Source organism: Idiotropiscis lumnitzeri, chromosome 1 (genome assembly GCF_059441095.1).
Source record: "Idiotropiscis lumnitzeri isolate Australia: NSW breed Sydney's pygmy pipehorse chromosome 1, RoL_Ilum_1.0, whole genome shotgun sequence".
In the NCBI taxonomy this organism is placed as follows: domain Eukaryota; kingdom Metazoa; phylum Chordata; class Actinopteri; order Syngnathiformes; family Syngnathidae; genus Idiotropiscis; species Idiotropiscis lumnitzeri.
In genome coordinates this window covers 34925250-34946213 of record NC_142391.1, presented here as the reverse complement: position 1 = coordinate 34946213, position 20964 = coordinate 34925250, and the positions used below count along the sequence as shown (strand labels likewise).

Genomic DNA, 20964 nt, shown 5'->3' with positions numbered 1-20964 from the left:
CAATGTCAAACAGTCCTCATAAATCAAAATCCCCAAAGATAAGAGTTCATCTAAAATCCAAGTCATAGAGACTGTCTCCACAGTGGCTTTATTTTCAGGAAGATGGCCAGCAGAGGTGTCTTCTGCTATTTGCTGTGCCAACCAGCCTTCCAAAATTTTCTCCGGTGAACTTTGGACCCCAGATGACACAGGATTCACCGTCATGGCCTCCAGTTGAAGTGTCTTGTCGTCTGGCATGAGGACACCAGGACAGATGGGCACCATCGTGAGGTTTAGAAGCAGATAGAAAGCGCGATGGACTGGATCAATCCATACAATGTCTGTGTTGGTCCTCCTCGACCTGCTGCTTACCATCCGGCGGTATAGATACAAAATATCACACTCACACACACACAGGTTGTTGATAAGGTCCACAGAATGGAGATGTGGTATCTTGTTGAAGTTGCTGTCCAAAAAAGAACGTAAGCAGTTGCTGCTGATTTTGAGTACAGGCATGCTGCGCAAGGTGAAGAAAGAGGGCAGGCCCAGCGCCAAAATGCAATTAGCAGACAGGTCTAAGTGGGTTAAAGAAGCAGGCAGATTTGGGGAAAGGCCGCTCAATTTGTTGCCCTTCAGCATGAGGACCTGCAACTTTATCAGACTTTGAAGCGCTCCTGGCTGAATGGCACGGATGCGGTTGTCTCTCAGATCCAACCGAGTGAGGTTCCTCAGTAGCCTCAGGGTGCCGAAGGTGATGTAGGTGATGCGGTTCTGTCGTAGAAAGAGTTCTTCCAGGCTGGGAGGGAGGCCTCGGGGGAAGCGGGCCAGCAAGTTGTGACTGAGGCTGAGCTCCTGCAGCCCGGTGAAGGGATGGAGTAGGTGGTCCACGTTACAGAGTTGGTTTTTCGCCACTGACAAGACGGCAGTGTTGAGAGGGACTGAATGAGGAAGCGACTTCAGGCCCAAGGACTCACACATAACCAAAACTCCCGGGCGAAGACAGCCGCAGCCAATGGGACACAGAGATGTTGCAGTACAGACTAGTGAACTGATGCAGAAGACCAGAAGGATTCTGTATTTGGACAACATAATGAAATCACTGCAAGAGAATTATAAGAGTATAAAACAAACAATACAAGGAGCTACTGTGCTGATACGCCCTGCTCTTACCATTCTCTCCTCATCATTGGCTTGTTTCCTCCTGGTCTCTTTTAAAGATCCTTTCAATGTTGAAAATTGTAGGCAGATACTCATCAAAGTTTAAAGACTTCTTTGAGGTGCTGTGTTACCTATTGTGGATTTTTAAAACAGTTGAGAGCTCTATCTGGTGATCTCTGCAATACAAGAAGAGGTCCAAATAACAAAGGGGAAGACACATCTTCGTGTTTGAGGGAGTCATGCAAATTGCCAGCTGTGCTCAAGAGCAAGCTGGTTGACCCCTGCCATCTGGTGATGCCTAACGAAGCAGTTCCATTTTCCCCGAATTATTTAACACCCGATTGACAAAAAAAAAAAAAAAAAGGTGGGACGTGACCCTTGACTCACGGCTCAGCTTTCAAATTCCTCTTCATTTATTGATTTTTGATTTGTTGCATGACATGTAATTGTCTTAATGAGCCAAGAATTAAATATGTTTAACTCATTTACTACCATTGACGGCTAAAGACGTCAAAGATCCATTTTATTTTTTTACTTGGCTGGTATTAATACCATTTTCCAGAAATTTATTTTTCCCTGGAAAAGTGGGTATACAGTAATCTCAATTTTCACCTTTTTTAAAACTATTATTTACATTTCAACTATTACAGGAAAACGGCCCGTTTTGGAAACAGCGACATGTAAGAAAATCCATCACTTGTGCTTCATCACTTGATTATGAGCAGTTTGTAGTTTTTATTGGTATATATATATATATATATATATATATATATACATATATATACATATATATAGATATGTGTATGTATGTGAGGATTTCACGTTATATTATTTACAAATAGTTTGAAGACATCAACCCAACAATTCAAAGGTCACTGCAATAAAATGTTCATGTTTGTGTAGTGTATTTTTATATCCACTAGGAACATTTTAGTAATTCTCTTAAAAAAAACTATGAGGGAATTGGAGACTAAAGAAGTGACCAGTCTTTGTGTTGAAATTCCAATGTAAATGAGATACTGTCCAGGGGGACCAAAGGCTTGACCAGTATCTAGGTCTGGAGCACTCGAGTTGATAGTAGCAGTCAGGATGGCACCAGAAGGCCACTTCAAAGAGCAACCACATCTGCTCTCACCGTAAGAGGCTTTGGGGGCAAAATCGAAGACTAGTAGAATGAGAATGCATATGCAACAAGGTAAAATGAGATATTCATGACCAGTGTGGCCATTCCCTATAAGAAGGGATGGCCGGAAAGAGGGGGAACCCTTTCTCTTTTTCTTTTTGGGGAGACTTCTTTTGAGATCAGCATGTGACGAGAATAAAATCTCTTTCTAACCAAAATGACTGTGTCGGAGAAGTTTTTTCCATCACCAATTCTACCATGCGAAGCTGAGCCAGACCCACACATCAATAACAAAATATACAACATTTGCTTTTCTGAAATCAAATTTGATTCAACCTATTAGCTTACCCAGTTTGTACATTTACTGGAATTAATCGTAATACATGATTTAAGTGATACGTTCATGCAGCACTCAGAAGTGACTCTGCTGTAATAATTGTTACATGTAATCTTATGTGACTTAGGTGTTTAAGTGGAAAGTTTTACTAAATTGCCACTTTGTTCCCTGATCAGCCCTTACCACCAAGGCATTAAGTAAGAAATGCCCCAAACACAGACTCTTCAAATGTTGCGATAAGTGCTTTTCTAAAAGTCTTTCAATTTATATGCTGGCTCTGTACTCGTGTTTTGGGATGAGAGGCTTGCTTTCTCCCTGTACTGGTCATGTATGCTCTGCAGAGGCAGGCTGTAATCAAGGGCACGTAATTAGAGAGACACTGGAGATTTGGGAGTCGCCCCACTGTGGACAGAAATACACTGAAACATGGGCCACATGTACCAAATGCAACGTGGTCAATGTAAGCTGAAGCATAATCAGCTCAACTATTAGCGAGTTTCACCAGTCCCTATGAAGCAATCACTACTCAATGCTGTCTGATTGCACGCAAGCCTAAGCTCTGCTTGAAGTTGCTGTTGTCTTGAGTATGTGCAGAAATATTATTTACGACATATTTTTACCTGTATTACACCTTGAGAAAGAAATGCAGAGTAGAATGTTTCGACACGTGTTAAGGCAGCAGGTTTGATCCCAAAAGAATGTTCCCATTTTGGCCAGACAACTTCAAATGGATCAGAGTGCTGTTTTCGAGTTAAGTTCCTAAGAATTATCATAGCTTTTTTTCATTCTTATGGCGCCCTTGCATCTCAAACATGTCATGAAGTCGAGCAGTAACGGACGAGGGAGGAGAAGCTGAAAATAGAGGGATGGACATCATTTTCCTGGGAGCGGTTTAAAAAAAATGTTTCAGTATAACAGGGACGGGAAATGCTCGGAAACTCTCCTCCTCTCTTCCTTCACTTTCGTGTTGCCCTCGTTTCCCCCCCCCACTCTGTCTTCAGCTCGCTGTGATCCTGCTCACAACATCAACCAGGATAACCTGTAAGTATGGACTCATATTTGGGTTCTTTTCAAGTTCCTCCTGGATGGTATCACATAGACAGGATATGTGCAGTGCTTCTTAATGTGCTTTTGTTTTTTTTATGTTACCTAATTTGTTTCTATGTTCACTTTAATCACTTTTAATGCTATGGATGCAATTAGCGTTCCTGGTAACTACATAAACACATTCACCTGTGATTTATTTGCAATAGGAAATTGTATCTTGGTTCAGTATGATATATTTACGGTATATTTCTGTATTAGGTATGCGTTTTATCATTGATATTTCATTACCAAACATGACTGTTTTAAAGGCATCCTCAACAGCAACAAAAATCATCTTTATTTAAGGACTAAATACTAGTGTCAGCCGTCTTTCTTAATTTTGTCTCCTTGTGAACTTTTAAATCCTACTACGACCTACAACGTGACTGACAACCAATTACTGTATACAGGTATCTAAATGCCCACAATGCAAATCATTTGCATCTATTTGACTATATGCATGATTGGAGTCGGTATGTAAAGTTTTTCACTAGTGGCACTGTAGACCCACCAGCATAATATAGGAAATGTAATTTTGGCATAATTACGGGGATTGGAGGGGTAGAGAATTCCAATAGCTAAACAGCCAACCATCTGGCTGAGTGTGTCTATGTGACCACACAGGGAGGCCCTTTTCGCTGTGCTGTGTCAACAAGAAGCGCTGCACCTTCATTTTAGCCCAAAACCCGTCATCACTCACGCTCTTGTAGGTTCCACACTTTAAATAGTCACAGACAATATTCATATTTTCTCTGCGGAACTTCAGTGATCAGCGCGAGGTAGAAATATTGCCAATAATATTTCAATGGGATTTTTTTTTTTCTTTCTTTCAGCAAGTCAACATATTTCTCTCTGTGTGCACCAGCCCACAGCAGCTGGTGCCCAGTATAAGTATAGAGGCCGCAGCCACTGGTGTCCCACGCCTCTGCGCACAATCTGGACTAGAACTTCCTGCTGGCTTTAGTGTGGTGGATGGGCGGCTTCTCCCTCCTGTACAAATTATAAGGCCTGCAGCACCAAACTGACTGTCTCCACCCCAAATAAGTAATGGCTCTGCTGCCTGCTAAAATAGATCTGCTGCAAGATGGGAAATAGAAGAAAACCTGCATCAAGGTGGAAACTTGTAGTTAAGATTACAGATGGAGACTGGATTGTTTGTTTTAAGATCAGGACCCACCTAGGCATCAGATAGTTTGAGGGGTTGCATGATGATCTTAAAATTTCACATTGCTTTTTGTGAAAATTTATTCCTGACCTTGAAAGCAACCCAAGGGCTAGCTAGCTACTCTTTCAAGCTGTGTCCACGCAAGAAAGGACAGATTTGTGCGATGAACTGTGTCACTTCAATAGTACTGGATTCATTCCCCCCTTCCTGACTTCTCAAAGGCGAGAAACAAATAATTGTGTTTAATGCCAACTACAATGTCAACACTTAGATTAATAGTCACTTTTAATGCATGGCTGCAAAGCCATCCTCAGGTTTATGTGACTGTGGAAACAGCAGTAAGATGTTTCTAATATCTGCACCACAGACTCACATTTAGCAAAATCTTGATGTGGGGGTGATAGTGGGGTGACCAGAGATCATGTAGATGTTCAGATAACCCATGATCAAAATGAAGAGAATCGGTATTAGAATAAAGGATGGAGGATTCAATATAGCACTTAGGGTTGTCCTTATGTCATCATTGGGGATGTGTTTCCCTGCTGACTTTGGGTGAGACCCCACACAAGCTCAGGAAGAACATCCGATGTCCAGAAGGAGGGCTTGAGCCAAGATTTAAACCAGGGACCTCTCAGTTGAGAGCTAGATGTCCTAACCTGGAAAGAGCTGGTGCAGCCTTTGTAACTTTGGGGCTTAATGACACCAAAACGTCTTAGATTTAACAGCTTGTTCATCCATCCATTATCTGTTCCGCTTCTCCTCACAAGGGTCGCGTGCATGCTGTAGCCTATCCCAGCAATCTTCAGGCAGTAGGCGGGGTGCACCCTGAACTGGTTGCCAGCCAATCGCAGGGCACACAGAGACGAACAACCAGCATCGCTCACACTCATACCTGGAGGCAATTTAGAGTGTTTAACAACTTGAACGGTACCTAATTGTTTTGATGATGTTGCAGGAAAGATGACATCCCGCTTGGTTATCCATTTGGCCTGCGTGACCTTGCTGTCACTGTGCTGCGGCGTGGCTCGGGGAGCTCCGATGTTCTACAACGTGTCCATGGATGGTAGCGGTGATGACGGCTTGGAGCTCCTCTTCCCGAAATACTTCTCCACACGTGCACCCGTTCAAGTCAGCGCCGCTACCCATGCTCCCGACGCTTCCGACACCCCCACGCTCACCAACACCATCACCACTACCATCATCCGTCTGAAGGACTTTGTACTTACCAGAGTGGTGGACTTCTTGGAGGAGAATCTCCTCATCATCATTGTTGTGACCTCCCTTCTCATCGTCATGGTCTTTATTATCTGCTGCGCCTCTGCCATGAGTCAGAAACGCAAACTGGAAGCCTACAAGGTCCCTCCTCAACCTTCCAGTAAGTCAGCAGTGGAAAAAAACGTCGTACACAAAGTTTCAAACGAGTTCCAGGAAAGGCCGTACGCTGTGGATCACGTCAAGCGGGTCCAAATGCAGAGCAGCGCCTCACCCAAGAGCCTGCGCATGCCCTCCAAGGCTTTGGTGGGAGAGATGGGCAGGGATGTCAGATCGTCACCACGCCCGGAGGTGAGGAAGGTCAGGGACGTGGAGGAAGTGGAGAAGCGGAGAGAGGAGCCCAAACACAAAGAGCAGACGAAGCGCAGGGAGGAGGTTCAGCACACCTCCAGTCAGCCTGTTTGTACCTGTCATCTGAAGAAGGCCCACCACTAACGCGCACTCACACCTGCTGCTTGCATCGCATTGACACGGCAAACAGGGAATTATGGAAAGATGTTTGACCATTTATTCGACATTATAAAATCTAGTAGTGTTTCACTTGTAGTCCTATAGACGCATGCATATTACATGTAGTTACACAGTTTGGACTCACAAATTTAGTTGTGAAAATGTCAAAGTTGACTGATCAGGGCAGTGGTCAACCTTTTCTCCACCGCGGACCGGTTCATACAAGTTCATAACTTTTGCAGACCGGCAATCTTTGGGGGAGGTTTGAGGGCTTTTTGCCACTCATTTTGCAAGATTGTGGGTTGAATTAGACAATTAGCATCTTGAGATGCGTCGAAAATCTGATGTAATGGAGAGAAGCTGGTCATTTTTCAAAAGATTTTTCAGCCTCGAATACTAAATAAACTGGGAGCAGTGCAAGTTTTTTCCCCCCTCCCTGTGCGGCCCGGTCCAAAGTGGTCCGCGGACCAGTGGCTGGGGACCACTGCATTATGGAACAGAAATGACATACAGCAGTGGAAAGAAGACAGTCTGTGCTCACTCGTTGTTCTGCTAGTGTGCTAAAACGTCTTTACTATTGAGGTTGAAGAGCACACCAGTACGTCGACTTTAACGTGGATATCAAAGATTTGGAATAAATGCTCAAATGGCTTTAAAGGTAGTAGCGGAAAGGATGTTACTAATTTGAGACAGTCGCTCTACTTGTATGCCCTAATCAGGGCCATGGTCCTTAAAGACCCTGTAAAGTGAATTCAGATATTTGTTTCTAAATATTTTATACATGATAGAAGATAAGTGCTGAAAATGTGATGAGATGTTCGAACTATGCAGTTCTGAATTAAGGAGAAATATTGTTGGACTGTTTTTCACCATTTCGTATTACTCAGACCATTTCCACCTCTAGCATGTGCAGTTAGCTAGCTAGCTATGGCTTCACCCTTAAAATGTATTTGGATGCCACAGAATTGCTTGGTGCTTAAATTTCACAGTGAGGAGCTAGCGAGCTGCGCTTTCGAGCTAGCTGGTGGCTAGTGCCTCTCCTCGTGACGTGGAAAGCCCTGTGGCGACCTCGTGGGATATATTCCAGCCACCGGAGGCTTTAAGTGGATACATTTTCATGGCTCAAATATTATCTTGAGGTGTAGGTATAAGAAAGTAGCATGTCAAAGTAGCATAAAGCCTTCTATTACATGCTTTTTATTTTAAAATTGTTTTAATCATTCAAATTCGGCAGGGGTTGTTAGCAACACTTTTCTTTGGCCTGTCCAATTATTGATACATACTTATTTTCACTTTGCAGAGACTTTAAAATGGATACCAAAGCTATTGAATAAATGGTCAAATATCTTATAATGGGAATTGTGCTGCATTGACGAACACACTTACTGGCCACAACTTTTGGTAATCAATATTACCTAGTTTTATAATGTTTAATGTAGTGCATCAAACGTCTATATTATTTTAGAAATACCTTTACAATATCGCCAAAATTAGCATTTGTCATTCTTCTGTGTCGAGAAAGTCTGAGAATTATTAGGGTTGTAAATGCTGACTTTTGGATACAAAGGCAAATTTTATGTTGTGGATGGTAAATTTATATAGCAATTACATAATGTATAAAAAATCCCCAAAAAGATTCTATTATCAACATAGTTGATGTCCTCATTTTCTGCAATGCTGTATCATTAACTACACAGTATTGAGAAAAAAATAATGAAGTAAAATAATAATATATACACTCCGTATACATTTTATCCAACAATTTGCATCCCAAGTGCTGATATGTTGTGTAATATGTTTGCCTAATATAAATACTAAAATATTAAGTTTAAACACATGCCTGCCAAGACAGAGGAATCTCCTCATAATGTCCTGCTGTATATGCAATCAAGACAATTCAGCTTGACTTATTTTTTTTGGGTGCTACAGTTGCCATGGAACTTTGTCTTGATTACATTCAAATTATTTCTTTATAGACACTTTCATTTCATGTTTGCTATGTATTTGCTTGTTTTTTTTAATGATTTTTTTTGCATTAATCTTATTATTCCCCACAAACTCTTTATGGAATACAACTTGTGACATTAATTTAACCAAAGACATTCGTATATATTATACTCCAGATGAATATGTTTATGCTTGTTGTCAAAAAGTTACTTTTTTTTTGTGTAAACATTCTTTTTTCCGTGCTGCCTCATGTATACAGTAAATTATCGAAGTTTGACTATTAAATATTGCTTTTTTTCTTATTAAAATTAACAGCAGTATTTACAAATGGACCACGGCTTTGTTTCAAGTGTCAATTTATTTGCCAACATATGGCTGGTGATCTTAGGTGGATTATTTTAGTATTTATCTGATTTGATTGAAACTATAGACTATCAAAGTGCGTCCCGCTGTTTAAGCACAACTAAAAGTCTCTCATTCAAATGTGAAATGCTCAGTTTGTACAAGTCTAAGGATATAATTTTCACCGTTTGTATTCATCTCTTTTGGGCTGTGTGTTTTGTGTTTCTCTTGTGCTTTGCTTCACTTCTGTTGAATAAAACTGTGGATGTTTGTCAGATGATTTATATAATCAATACACACACAACATATATGTGACATTTGCCCAAATCATGCAGCGAAAAAGACATTCTATTCAAGTGATCCTTGAGTTTGTATTAACAGAGCCTCTCTGTTAGTTTTGACTCAGTTGTTTTGAAAAGAGCATGATTTTGGTCATATGTCATAACACCTTGTTAAGTGTGCCTGTGCAGCTCATTGGCTTGGGACTCAAGAGTTGCCGTCGCACGGCTGGTGGAGTCTAACTTCCAAGAAATTGATTGAATGATATGCTCCAAACTTTTATTTAAATTTCTGTAAATTGTGGAGGTTTCTATGAATGCATTTGAGTTGTTCTTCAGTACCTTTGAAAATTGAGATTATCTGTTGTGTGTCATCTGGACCAATTCAGAAAAATGTCTTAAATGCAATCTTTGGCCCACGTTAAAGTGTCATGAACTACACAAAATTGCATGAGCATTCAAATAAAAAAGTCATGTGCCAGACACACTAAATTCATAACATGAACATATTTCATCAAATGTTTACGTTTCATCAACTCAACTGTTGAAAAGAGCATTGCCAATTGCATTCAATCAAATCACCCAATCACTAGCCCGTTTTAAAACGTCTTTATTTTTGTAATCAATGTTTGATACTTGAAGCAAGACAAAAATGCTGAGCACACCTCGCAATGAGGCTTCAACCTGGTTCATTTTCAGTTGCTTTTTCTTTGATTTTCATACACGCCCCTCCAATATAACAGAGGTTTCAGCTGTTGCATTATGGCAAGGTGCAGGGAACGCTAACAAGGAGAAACATTTAAAAACCCAGCCACCCTAAAAAATACCCTCTTCGGCACAGCCACAAAGCGTAGGAAAAATAAAAAAACAAAAACAAAAAAATAATCCCGAACGCACAAGTACACACATTGTCATTTAAACAGCTTTCACTCATTCTCTAGACCATAATACAAACATACATCTTTCAACTTTTCCAATCTATGGTGTCCCTTTGGATTAGTTGTCTTGTGCCATTTTGCGAAACCTAGCTCAGGTGCCAACAGCGCAAACAGAGCACCACAGATAGTCACGTCACACTATATTCCCCCACTAATATTGACTTGATGTTACATTTTTTTTTTAAATGGCTTCTAAAGAGTCATACCGTTGTTCCAAATGGGGACCATTAATGCTGCTTGCTGCAATTATGAGATTTTTCAGAGTAAAGCTGTCATCCAGTAATCAGACTCGTTGAGGAACCAAACCAGATGAACCGTTACATGGTTTCACATTTTCCTTTTACGACGTGACTTGAACTACACACGCTAACACTCAACAGTGCTCTACAAAACATTTGCACAGTCGCACCGATATGGCACTTTCAGGGCTTTACAGTGGCAACAAATATCCAAAGTGAATGACGCACTTTTACCCGTCTTTCCTTCCCAATGGGAAGCAGATGGAAAGTATTGAAAATTGATACTTTATATCAGCTCACGTGAGACAATCAAGGTTTGTGTACTAAATAGGAGGGAAAAAAAGTGGGAGCGCCTAAGGGACATAAGCACAGCTGGAATGAGAAATGGGCTTAAAAAAAAAAAAAAAGGCAAAGGCAGAATGTACATGCTGACAATACAATAAGAAGGCCAAAGACATTAGGCTCTGAGTCACACAATGTACATAAAAAGAAATACCTTGAGCAATCTTACATTTGTTACTATTTGTGTCAAACCATGTCCTGTTTTTCATGATTGTTGGAAATTAAAGACAACCAATGATCTAATCACACCTAACTATCATTGTGTGTGGAGTGTGCCTGAACCTCTCCCAGAAGCAAATAAGACTCCTAGTGATTGGTAAATTGCTTATTCCTGGGGACACATTTAAAAAAAAAAAAAAAACAGGCGGACGTTTACTTTCATTTACTGCACCAAGCATACAGTGCAAGTAATGCCTGCGAGAGTAAGAACAAGATAAGACGATGGAGGTTGATTTGTGCAGCAAAATCACCAAGAAAAAGTCATCAAGTGAGCGTTTGGCAAACAAATAGTCCAATTTGTCTACATTACCATTTTCTGATATGGCAACAAAAAAAGTGATTTCTTATATTGGAAATTATTTGGCCCTTTTGTCCAAAAAAAAAAGGAAATGATAGTGTAAGACATGTTTTCGAAGTAGCCATAGAATGAAGAGAGAAACAGTTCTTTGTTAAGGAAAAAGAAGGAACACTTCCTGCAAAAGTTGCCACATGTCCTTATTCCAACTGTGTTATGCAGAGGGCTTGGGTCTGGCTAGGAAAAGTTCATCTGGAATGTTGCTAAGGATCGTCGTCAAGACAGGCCTCAGACGAAACGCTGTCATTGAGCTCGGCAGTGACTGGTCGTGTCGTCCTCCCAGCCAGTGGAACGTTGCGGATTGTAGCAGCAGCAGGCAAAGAGTCCCTAAATAGCAATTTTGGACATTTGCTCTTCAAGTTTGACAAGTCGCTTCTCCTGACTGCTGACCAGGTCCTTGAGGGATTTGATTTCTTTCAAAATCTCTTCCAGCTTGGAGTCTGATTTCTGTGGGTACAGTAACATCAAGATTTTTTTGTCAAAGAAAGCACATGCCCGAAACGTGTCCAGACAAGCCAACATTAACAAAGTATGTTAGTCTGTATAGCTTGCACATGGCAACCGGTCGAGGTGGACGACCGTGTTTCGGTTGAGCGCTAGCAGCAGAGCAGACCTGGTCATTTGTAAGTTTAGATAAAGAAATATACTACTCATAAGTAAACAATATTCAATGAAACATTAAGTAAGCATACAATATTTGCTTTTGAGGGCATTTTTCTATTGAGTTGTACAAGGATGAGTTTATTACATTAATGGTGGAACGTTTAGAAATGATTTATCCTAGTCTCATTTTTCTCCATCACAAAAATCTGGCATGTGAACAGCGCACTTCTTATATGTGCTGTATATATGTTAAAAAAAAAAAAAAACATCCATGCATGCATTGATCATGTTGAGGGATAAGGCAAGTTTAGAGCCAGGGAGGAAACACCGTTGACGGATCAACTGTCACTCACAAGGCTGATAATGAAACAGACAGCCACTCAGTCACATTCACACCAATGTTTTTGCCCAAGCCAAGATTGGAATATTGCGCACAATGACTAACTACTCTTCCAATGCGATGCCCTTTCAAATTAAATAATTGACTGAAAAAGAGGTACTAAATCAACTAAACCATAGTGCATGTAATTGTAATGAAGCAATACTCACAATTGATGTATTCTGGGCGGCCGGGGAAGAGTTCTCGGTGCTCTTGGTCACCTTTGCATCTAAAACGTTCCTTTTGACAACCGTGAAATCACGGCTCTTGGTTGGAACATAGCCATTTTTGAGGGAGATAAGGATGGGGTCACCATCCTTACCCTCAAGCCACTCCTCGGCCTCCAGGGCCGAGTCGGGCCCAGCTGTGTCAGGGTACAAGTCATCCTGAAACAGGTCAGACTGAGAGCGGAGAGCAGAGTGTTTGTCAGTGTGTTGGGTTAGTTTGGCTGAGTGCAAAGTGTCTGCTAAGGGTGAACACTCACCTTTCTTGGTACGGTCATCACTATAGGCTCACATTTCCTGTCATGCAGTTTATAATACCTGATGGTAATGAACAAAGTTAACTTTTACGAAGAGTTCAGTGCCTTAAACAAAAAACAGCAATTGACTTGTTTATTGACCATATAGTGCCCTCTAGTGGTGAGGGTAAGAACTGCATTTTACAAGGCCTTACCTAGCGATTTCACACTTGTTGACATCAAGGCCCCTCTTCGGCATCCAGCCCATGCCCCTCTGAGACTCCTTGGAGATAAAGCTGCTAAGGAAGTGAACATATGGATCCTCATCTGTGACTTCAAAGTATCGGATGCTGCTGTCACCCTGTCAAAACACATGCAATAAAAATGTTAATAATATATAGGTCGAATTTCTAAGACGACGGGCTTGAGGAATTTGAACATACCTTTCCACAAAAGTAAACCATGTTGGTGTCTGGGTCATAGAAGGGCAAGAGCACTCCATTGCTGGCATCCATGCAATGCACAGTCATGGGCTCCTCCAAATTTTTCTGGAAATAATAGAAGTACATAAATTAGAAGCGCTTTGTGAAAGTCAAGGGATACAGGAAGTCCTCAGGTTACGACACACTCAAACCTACGTTTCGACTTTACGACCGCCGTGTCTCTTTTTTTGCCCGTATGCAACATGTTTGTTTTTCTTAAGACGGCCTCTGAACGGCTCAATCATGATTTTTGTCTAAGCCGCCAATCATTGTCATTCAGAGCCCAAAATGCTACTGCGCTCTGCGAGCGCTGGCAGCAAAGTTGTTTTGAGTAACTGTACTTTAACAAGACCTGAATCATCATTAACCCCCACCCCACATCCGCAATACTGTATTTCTATCTCCCATCAAATCACTCCACTGTAGAAATTCCGACGCGCTGGACCACATTTCCCGTAAGCACTATGTATTGAGTGACGTAGTCTCGTCTGCGGATGCGGATCACTTTGGGAACGCATTACCAATGCGCTACCATAAAAACCTTTTTCACATGATGGCGCGTCTCATCAGTGGTGTACAATATCTTTATTTCTTTTTTTATTTTAATTAATTTTGTTTGAACAATAAGAAGTATGAAACATGTATTTGGATATTTACTAAGAGATTTAGGCAGTATTAAATTCTGACTTCCACGGAAATTCAGGTTGTAACTCGTTTGTAAAATGAGGACCTCCTGTGTGTTCCAGCGAGACTGCATAATGACTGACCGTGTCCCAGAGGGCGATCTGTCTCTCACTCCTACGATTGAATCCGGTGGTGAGGACTTTGCCATCCTTCAGGAAAATAGCCCTCATGGGACGGGCACCGTCATGTGCTTTTTCTTTCTCCTGAAAGAAGAGTTGGTCATTTCAGACAAAATATTCTTCTTTAAAAAAAATGAATAAAATGGCTCCCACCCCACTTTTTCTCTCTTACAGCAACAATTTCCTCCTTGCGGGGATCAATAATACGGATAGACTTGTCCTTGCAGGCAGTGCAGATGAGACTGCCATTGCGATTCCAGCAAACATTGTAAATCATATCAGGGTGCATGTCTTCCAAAGTGATCATGGCCTCGCCTGTGCCCACGTTCCAGATGATGATCACGTTGTCACAACCTGACAGCACATAAATGGTCTCATTTTAATCCCTCAAGATATTTCACGGGGGCAAACTTTTTCAAGACAATCAAAAGACCATAGTCTAATTAATGGAAAGAAGAATTTAGCAAAGTTTTGAAATTATTCTAGTAGCCATAGAATTGGAGAGTTTCAGAAAGAAGAGGAGGGCTCACCTGCACTGAGAAGAACATTGCGAGCTGTGGGGTGCCATGTGATTACGCCGACTCGCTTGGAGTGGCCCTTCAGTTCCACAGCGGGCTCAGAGAGAGGAGCAATGAGGCCATTCTCAGGAATTTGCCACACCTGTGAAGGATTGAAAACTTCCACTAAGAGCATCTCTAGCAAGGCTAAAGGCAGACGATAGAGTACTCTTTTTTTTATCTTTTATACGTTCCGTGCTTTTCACAAATAAAGAACAATAATCAAATAAACAAATAAGCAAATAATATTTTGCACTCAATTAAATTGAAATAAGCTAAATGAAATCAAATCAAGGTATTTGATAGTGATGGCCATAATAGAATCTAAAATGGGTGTAACTACTGTATAAAAACGATTGTTGGGAAATGTATTCTAAAAATCAACTCAAGGGGGCAGCAGCAACCCAATTGTAGTATGAAGGGCAGTATATTACACAATTTAGGGTATGCGTGACCTAGCAGTTAACTGTGTCAAAAAGATGGGGTCACTTGTTAAAAATGCAAATACAGACTGACATTGGGAAACAAATGTTCACTGGACACAAGCCTACAGTGCAGTGGCTGATGACTGAAGCATAGTGGACCAACCATACACCGGGTTGAACAGGAAGAGTCATCTACCCCCCCCCCCCCCCCCAGGAAAAAAAGATTTTCTAACATTCTATACTCCTTTCAGCCCTCTACACCACAGGTGTCAACACTCCAGTACTCAAGGGCCACTATCGAACTTTTTTTTTTTTTTTTTACATGTTTCCCTCCTTCAGTACACTAGATTCAAATAATCATTAGCAATCATTGCAGAAGTCTGATAGCGATCTTGATCGTTTGAGTCAGGGCTGTTGGAGGAGGAAAACATCTAAAACGTGCATGATAGTGTTCTACACTTTCAGAAAAAAAAGTGCTAAATTTGTACCTTTAAGGAACTGACGGTTTGTCACTGGGGCAGTGCGCTCAAGGGGGCACCTGCTCTACGTTTTGCACAAAGTGCATATTAGGGCCTTTAAGATTTGTACCGCATGTAGGCCAATATGTATAATGGCCATAATGCTCATGACCAGGAGGCATTTTTAATGGCCTTAGTTTTGCATTGATTTCTCTAAATTCATAAAACTAAAAATGCAAGATCATATAATTTTCCTGATAAGAAAAATGCATCGGTTCAAAAATGGACCATCCTCTGAAATTTAACTGATTCAATGAACTAAACTATACACTGATGATAATGATTAACGATAATAACCTCAGACAAAAAAATTGTTGAATTAATCTCCCCGCTATGATTTCAATAAAATATGACTCTAATCTAATCCGAAGGGTGAGGTCCACACCCACGCATGAGTTACAACAGGCCCGTGTTTCGCAATAAACGCAGGGGAATTTCTGGTCATTTGTTGGCAAAACCTGTGTGCTGCTGTTTCAACATAGTTAAAAAGAGGAGCTTGAAGCGTAAAATGTGCAGCAGATCTTACCATCACTGAGCAGTCCTCAGAGCTACTGGCGATGACCTGATCATTGTGGGGGCACCAGTCAATGTCTAACACTGGACTGGTGTGACCGCACACTGTTGGGCAGGCCTTGTCGATACGTCCCGTCTGCAAAGACAACGGGAGAGGAAGTAAGTCTCACATATTGGTCACCTGCTTGTTTTCAAATAGGAAAACTAAAGTACAATCTACAGTGCATTTGCAAACAACAAAAAGTGGTTAAAAGATCCTCAATCATAAAGATCGGTAATTTAGTTGACAAAAAAAAAGAAAAAAACATGGTAGCATTCTCTTGAGCGATCAAAAAGAAAAACTGTGCGGCATGAGAATTTTTATTACCAACTACGCGGTGGGCTCTCATTCAGCCATTCACATCCGCTGTTATGGTCATGCCATCCATATTTATTCATCAGGGGCAACCCATGCTTCAGTTTCTTGTTTTGGAGCACAAGGACCATCAAAGGGGAGCTAGCGATCGAACCAGCAACTTCAAGATGATTACATGACCTCCCCCAGCTGCCCCAAAATGCCTACAGCGCATCGCCTATAATTGTGACAAAAGGACTTGAAGACTTTATTGGAGCTGCACATGTGGCAAACCAAGTTTAGAGTTAAAGCCATGTTGAACCACACACAGTACTTTGCACGAAACTGTCAAGGCCCACCGCCCTTAGAAAGCCACATATGTCTTCTGAAAATGAATCCTAAACCCTTTACATTAATAACATGGACAAAATAAAGAAGAAAAAAAGCATTTTAATAGACTCCTTAAAGGTGAAAATGATAGTCGTGTAACGTTAGAAGAAAGGAGAGCCAGGTGCTTTTTCAGTGTCTTCAATGCCTTGCTCTGACTGCCTCTGATTGTATTTTGACTTCATACAGAACAACAACAAGCTACATTCTTTGGTGGCAAGAAGAGACAGTAAAGTTAGAATTGTGCTGTAAATTATGTAAACAACTAACTTGTATTTACTCAAGGCCAATTGCATGTGGACTTTGTACAAGGGAGGGTCAAGTCTGTTTAATGTTCTGTGCAACTGATTAGGGTATCCACATTTGCAACACGCTTCTCCCTCTGGGTCATTTCTAGATAAGTGCATGGGAGCAGCTCAAGTCACTGCTGGAGTACTGACAATCGTCTTTTATTTCAGAGTCCAAATAAGGTTGAAAATGATGATTAGCTGTCTAACCATGCAGTCACCTGACTGCCGCATTGCGGCAAGTACTCCAACGCCAACGGTAGTGATCAAAGTCCAGAGTAAGTGAGACTCAATAGTGTGTTTAGCACACTACTAAAAAAACAAAAACGACGGGAACACTAAAATAATGAATCGCAAATATCAATTAAAGAAATGCACCCATTTAAAATCTTATCTTTATTAATCACAGTAGAATGTGTTGAGAACAAAAATGATCAAGGCAAAATGATCCCATAGGGTCCTGTTTTTGGGATACAACTCAAAATAAAAGTGCAAAGTCAGAAAAGAGACTGATCCAATATCTGTGGAAATAATCAGGCATGGTTTCCCCCAGAGAACTTGCTTAGCCTGGTGGTGGAGAATCCGACCGGTTTCATAATCGATATTTAATTTACATACAGAAAGAACTAGCTAGAATGACAATGAATGAATAATATGATGTCTTTTTCTTCACGGTGTTTGTTTCCCCATGAGATCACTCTAATTTAAAACAAAGCAAAAATCCCACGTTCGATCTTGCATTGAAGAGACACGTGCACGCTGGCCTGGTGTCAATTCTGGCACTTGAAACGGGTATCTGGTGCCGATCGCCAGTCTCTAAGTTCCTACTGAGCATCGCGAATGTTCGCAGAACCCATAGTGATCCACGCAAACTGAACTTTTTCTACAACTTGAGTATCTGTAGTGCCACTGAATGTGGGACAAAATCATGTTAATGAGGAATGCACCACTGATATGCCTCTTTAAGTCAGACCTCAGAATTTTTGCGTGCTGCTGCTACAATAGCCTCTCACGAATTGGTTTGTTGGAAGTCTCTGTAGAATTTGGTGACTGCAGGATAAAGTTAACTCAGCCTTAAATATATGGCAGGGCACATTGATTGGGTAGTTTGACATTCCTGAAGAAAGGTGTAACCAGTATGTTAACGTCTAACTATTGATTTACCATAAGTGAAAATGTTTTTTTTTATTTTATATATATATATTGTAGTTGACAAAGTCACTCCCAAATATCAAGCAAGTCATTAATTGGTTCAAGAAAATCCTAAATCACAAAATCTTGCTCTTCTGGGATTTTAGCTGTACATCTGGAGGGTAAAAGTACGCTTGTGATGCCTGTAACTGACAACGGACGTCTGGCTTTTCCTTTGTCATCACATGCAAGCACAGCTACAGCAAATAAAACTGTAATAAGACCCTCTTGCAGGTGTCCTCAGACCGGTTGAGCCGGTGTGCATGAATTAGTTTGCTATGTACACTCCTGACCAACTTAACAGAAGCAAAGGGGAAATTAATTTGAAATTGATTTAAGGGTGCTAGTGCGCAAAGCACGTTATTTTGAATTAAACTACTTAACAGCCCATGTGAAAATAAAGTGAGATTTGCATGAGGAAAGATCAACAGGTGTTCGTCACTCACCGTGGAATTCCTTATTGTGTGTGAATACATTCACACATCATTTGCGCATTGAAGTGCAATATATTTGAAGTGCGACAGTTTCACCCACCAATAACTGGTCTGTTATGAACGAAACTTGATGTAGGTTTTGCATTTAACTGAGAAGGCACTAACGCTATAGATTAGACACCATTAAGACCAGTGTAACGTTGAAACTGCACCATTAAATCAAAGCATAGACGTCTATAGACTTTTGAGTACTTTTGTGGTCGTGAAGCGTGTCCACCATATTAGATGTGGCAGGGCCGCCATAAACGAATGCATGTCAACGTCCCTCAATGTCATGAGGTAACAACGTATGCCGTGCACAAAGTGACCGCGTCTCATTCACCTCTTGACGCACACCAGTAGGTTTGGGAAACAGATTGACACCAAAAACATTTAGTTTTTAAACTTCACAATTATAAATGTTCACGCTCACATTGACCATATTTTAATATTTATCATCACAGTGATACATACACACATATGTTAATAAATCATTATTTGTATACATTTATTTCATATTCAAATTATTATTTTTTTTAAGAAAATGATTTTTTTTTCGTTAAGATCAGTTCTACAATATTTTAACCACTAATGTATGTTGTGTCTGAGCAAGATTATATGGTTTAGGATTGGCTTGAACCAAGTAATAACTTTAGATGCTGGAAATTTGGTAGTGACTTGCTTGATTGGGCGTCAACTACAATATATCAAAAAATCTGTGTTGGTTTTCCTTATCAATTTGACTTAAATCAATGCAGACGTTGCCATACTGGTAACACATTTCTTCAGAAATATAAAAATATCCAATCAGTGTGCCCTGCCAGTTTCTTGTTGAAGACGATTTATAGAAAAGTGCTTATCACACAATGAACGTCTGAATCAATCTATTCTGTTTGAGAAAACACATGCAAGAATGGGGCGAACAATGCAATGTCCACACAGAAAGGCCTAAAATGAGATATAATCCCTTTTGACAATCTTGACAAATTCATTAACAGTTGTATGCTACAAATGCCAGCCAAAAAAAAAAAACAGAAACAAAAAAGTTCAACGGCGTTAATATACCCAGATCAAAAAGCTAAATGCAGTACACGATTACGTAAAATTTCTAACCAGTATAGAACAAAAGCAACCCAAACCTAGAGAACAACGAGTTGCACAGCAACCAGTAGTAAAGCAGAAAATAAAGGTGATTCACTCACACTCACGCATGTAAGCACATGCACAAAGCAGCGCACCAGTGAAAAACAAAAAACATTTGAGGAACAGCATTCCATCCGGCAGGACAGGACATTCTTTTCATTGACACAAGAGGCCTGCACACTTCCTCCCCGTTGTAGCACAAGGTATGATTCACATGTCTTTTCAATGCAGATGCTGTCCTGTACAGTGTGATGGAAAATTCCCCTTTCACAAGTCTTTCTATCCAAGTGCTGGACACAAACAGGGCTGAATTAAAAGGTATATCATAGTCAGAACTGGAAAGATTTATAACAGCAATTATGATGGGCTGTGAAAAGAGCACCATACAGTGACGGAAATGCAGAGATTCACAATCATTATAGAATAAGCGAACGTACTGTAAGCATGGACAACGCACGACATTTTTTCTTGAACTAAAAAAAAAAGGCTTGTAATTGAAATATTAGCGATTGCCTGCCTTACTGCTTCATTGTGAACTAGAATATTTTTACAAGCTTAAACAGCAGAATCCAGTCTGGAACATAATTATAGTAAAAGTGTCACATTACAAGAATATGATCACGTAATAAATCAATCAACGTTAGAGACTATAACATATACGTGTGCCATTTAATGGGGACAACTGACTTCAGCCGAGTTCTTTCATCTCAGCTGCTCTAAATTCACATGTGGACTGACACTGCATGGCGCAGCCAATAGCAGGCACAGAGGAAATACTCTTGGAAGGCTGTCAAGGCAGGGAGCAGATTTGACCATATATGGTAAATTCTGCACTCAGCACGACTGAGTGCGGGAGACGCAAAGGCGGAAACAAGCGACTGAGCAATAAAGCAATCTTTAGCAACATCAGCTGATTAACGCATGAGAATAGGCTAAACTTATGTTCGTGTGTATCTTACGAGTGCACACGCACACACACGTATATACATACTTATATACTCATACACGTGCGCGCGTGCGTTTATACACACAAACACATAGAAGTATATGTAGGGCTGATTATGATGTGAAAAAAAAATGACTATTTTTAAAGGTAATAATTGAAATTACGATGATTCAAACGAATTATTTTTTTGGTCCACAACAAGAACATTAATTCTTTCAAACATTGAAATGATC

The 20964-nt window shown here is 40.6% G+C and overlaps 2 protein-coding genes across 2 annotated transcripts in view; one reads left to right on the top strand and one right to left on the bottom strand.

Annotated features, from left to right (window-relative positions):
* The first annotated feature begins 3524 nt into the window (after positions 1 to 3524).
* tmem119a (transmembrane protein 119a) lies at positions 3525 to 6555 on the top strand. The gene is made up of 2 exons (XM_088290693.1): positions 3525 to 3642; positions 5758 to 6555. The coding sequence occupies exon 2, from the start codon at positions 5809 to 5811 to the stop codon at positions 6553 to 6555; it is 747 nt and encodes a 248-aa protein (XP_088146819.1). The 5' UTR covers positions 3525 to 3642; positions 5758 to 5808.
* Positions 6556 to 9731: 3176 nt separating this feature from the next.
* The window catches only part of coro1ca (coronin, actin binding protein, 1Ca), a 23727-nt gene continuing 12494 nt past the window's right edge, over positions 9732 to 20964 (bottom strand). Inside the window, exons 3-11 of the mRNA XM_088297454.1 lie at positions 15984 to 16106; positions 14488 to 14617; positions 14130 to 14311; positions 13922 to 14041; positions 13116 to 13220; positions 12888 to 13033; positions 12697 to 12754; positions 12383 to 12613; positions 9732 to 11677 (exon numbers count right to left, since the gene is read on the bottom strand). Coding sequence (XP_088153580.1) covers positions 11558 to 11677; positions 12383 to 12613; positions 12697 to 12754; positions 12888 to 13033; positions 13116 to 13220; positions 13922 to 14041; positions 14130 to 14311; positions 14488 to 14617; positions 15984 to 16106 — 1215 coding nt within the window. The 3' untranslated portion in view covers positions 9732 to 11557. The remainder of the gene's footprint in view (positions 11678 to 12382; positions 12614 to 12696; positions 12755 to 12887; positions 13034 to 13115; positions 13221 to 13921; positions 14042 to 14129; positions 14312 to 14487; positions 14618 to 15983; positions 16107 to 20964) is intronic.

What these genes read in the sequence shown, in the direction of transcription:
- tmem119a (XM_088290693.1), top strand. Translation starts at nt 5,809, where the DNA reads ATGACATCCCGCTTGGTTATCCATTTGGCCTGCGTGACCTTGCTGTCA.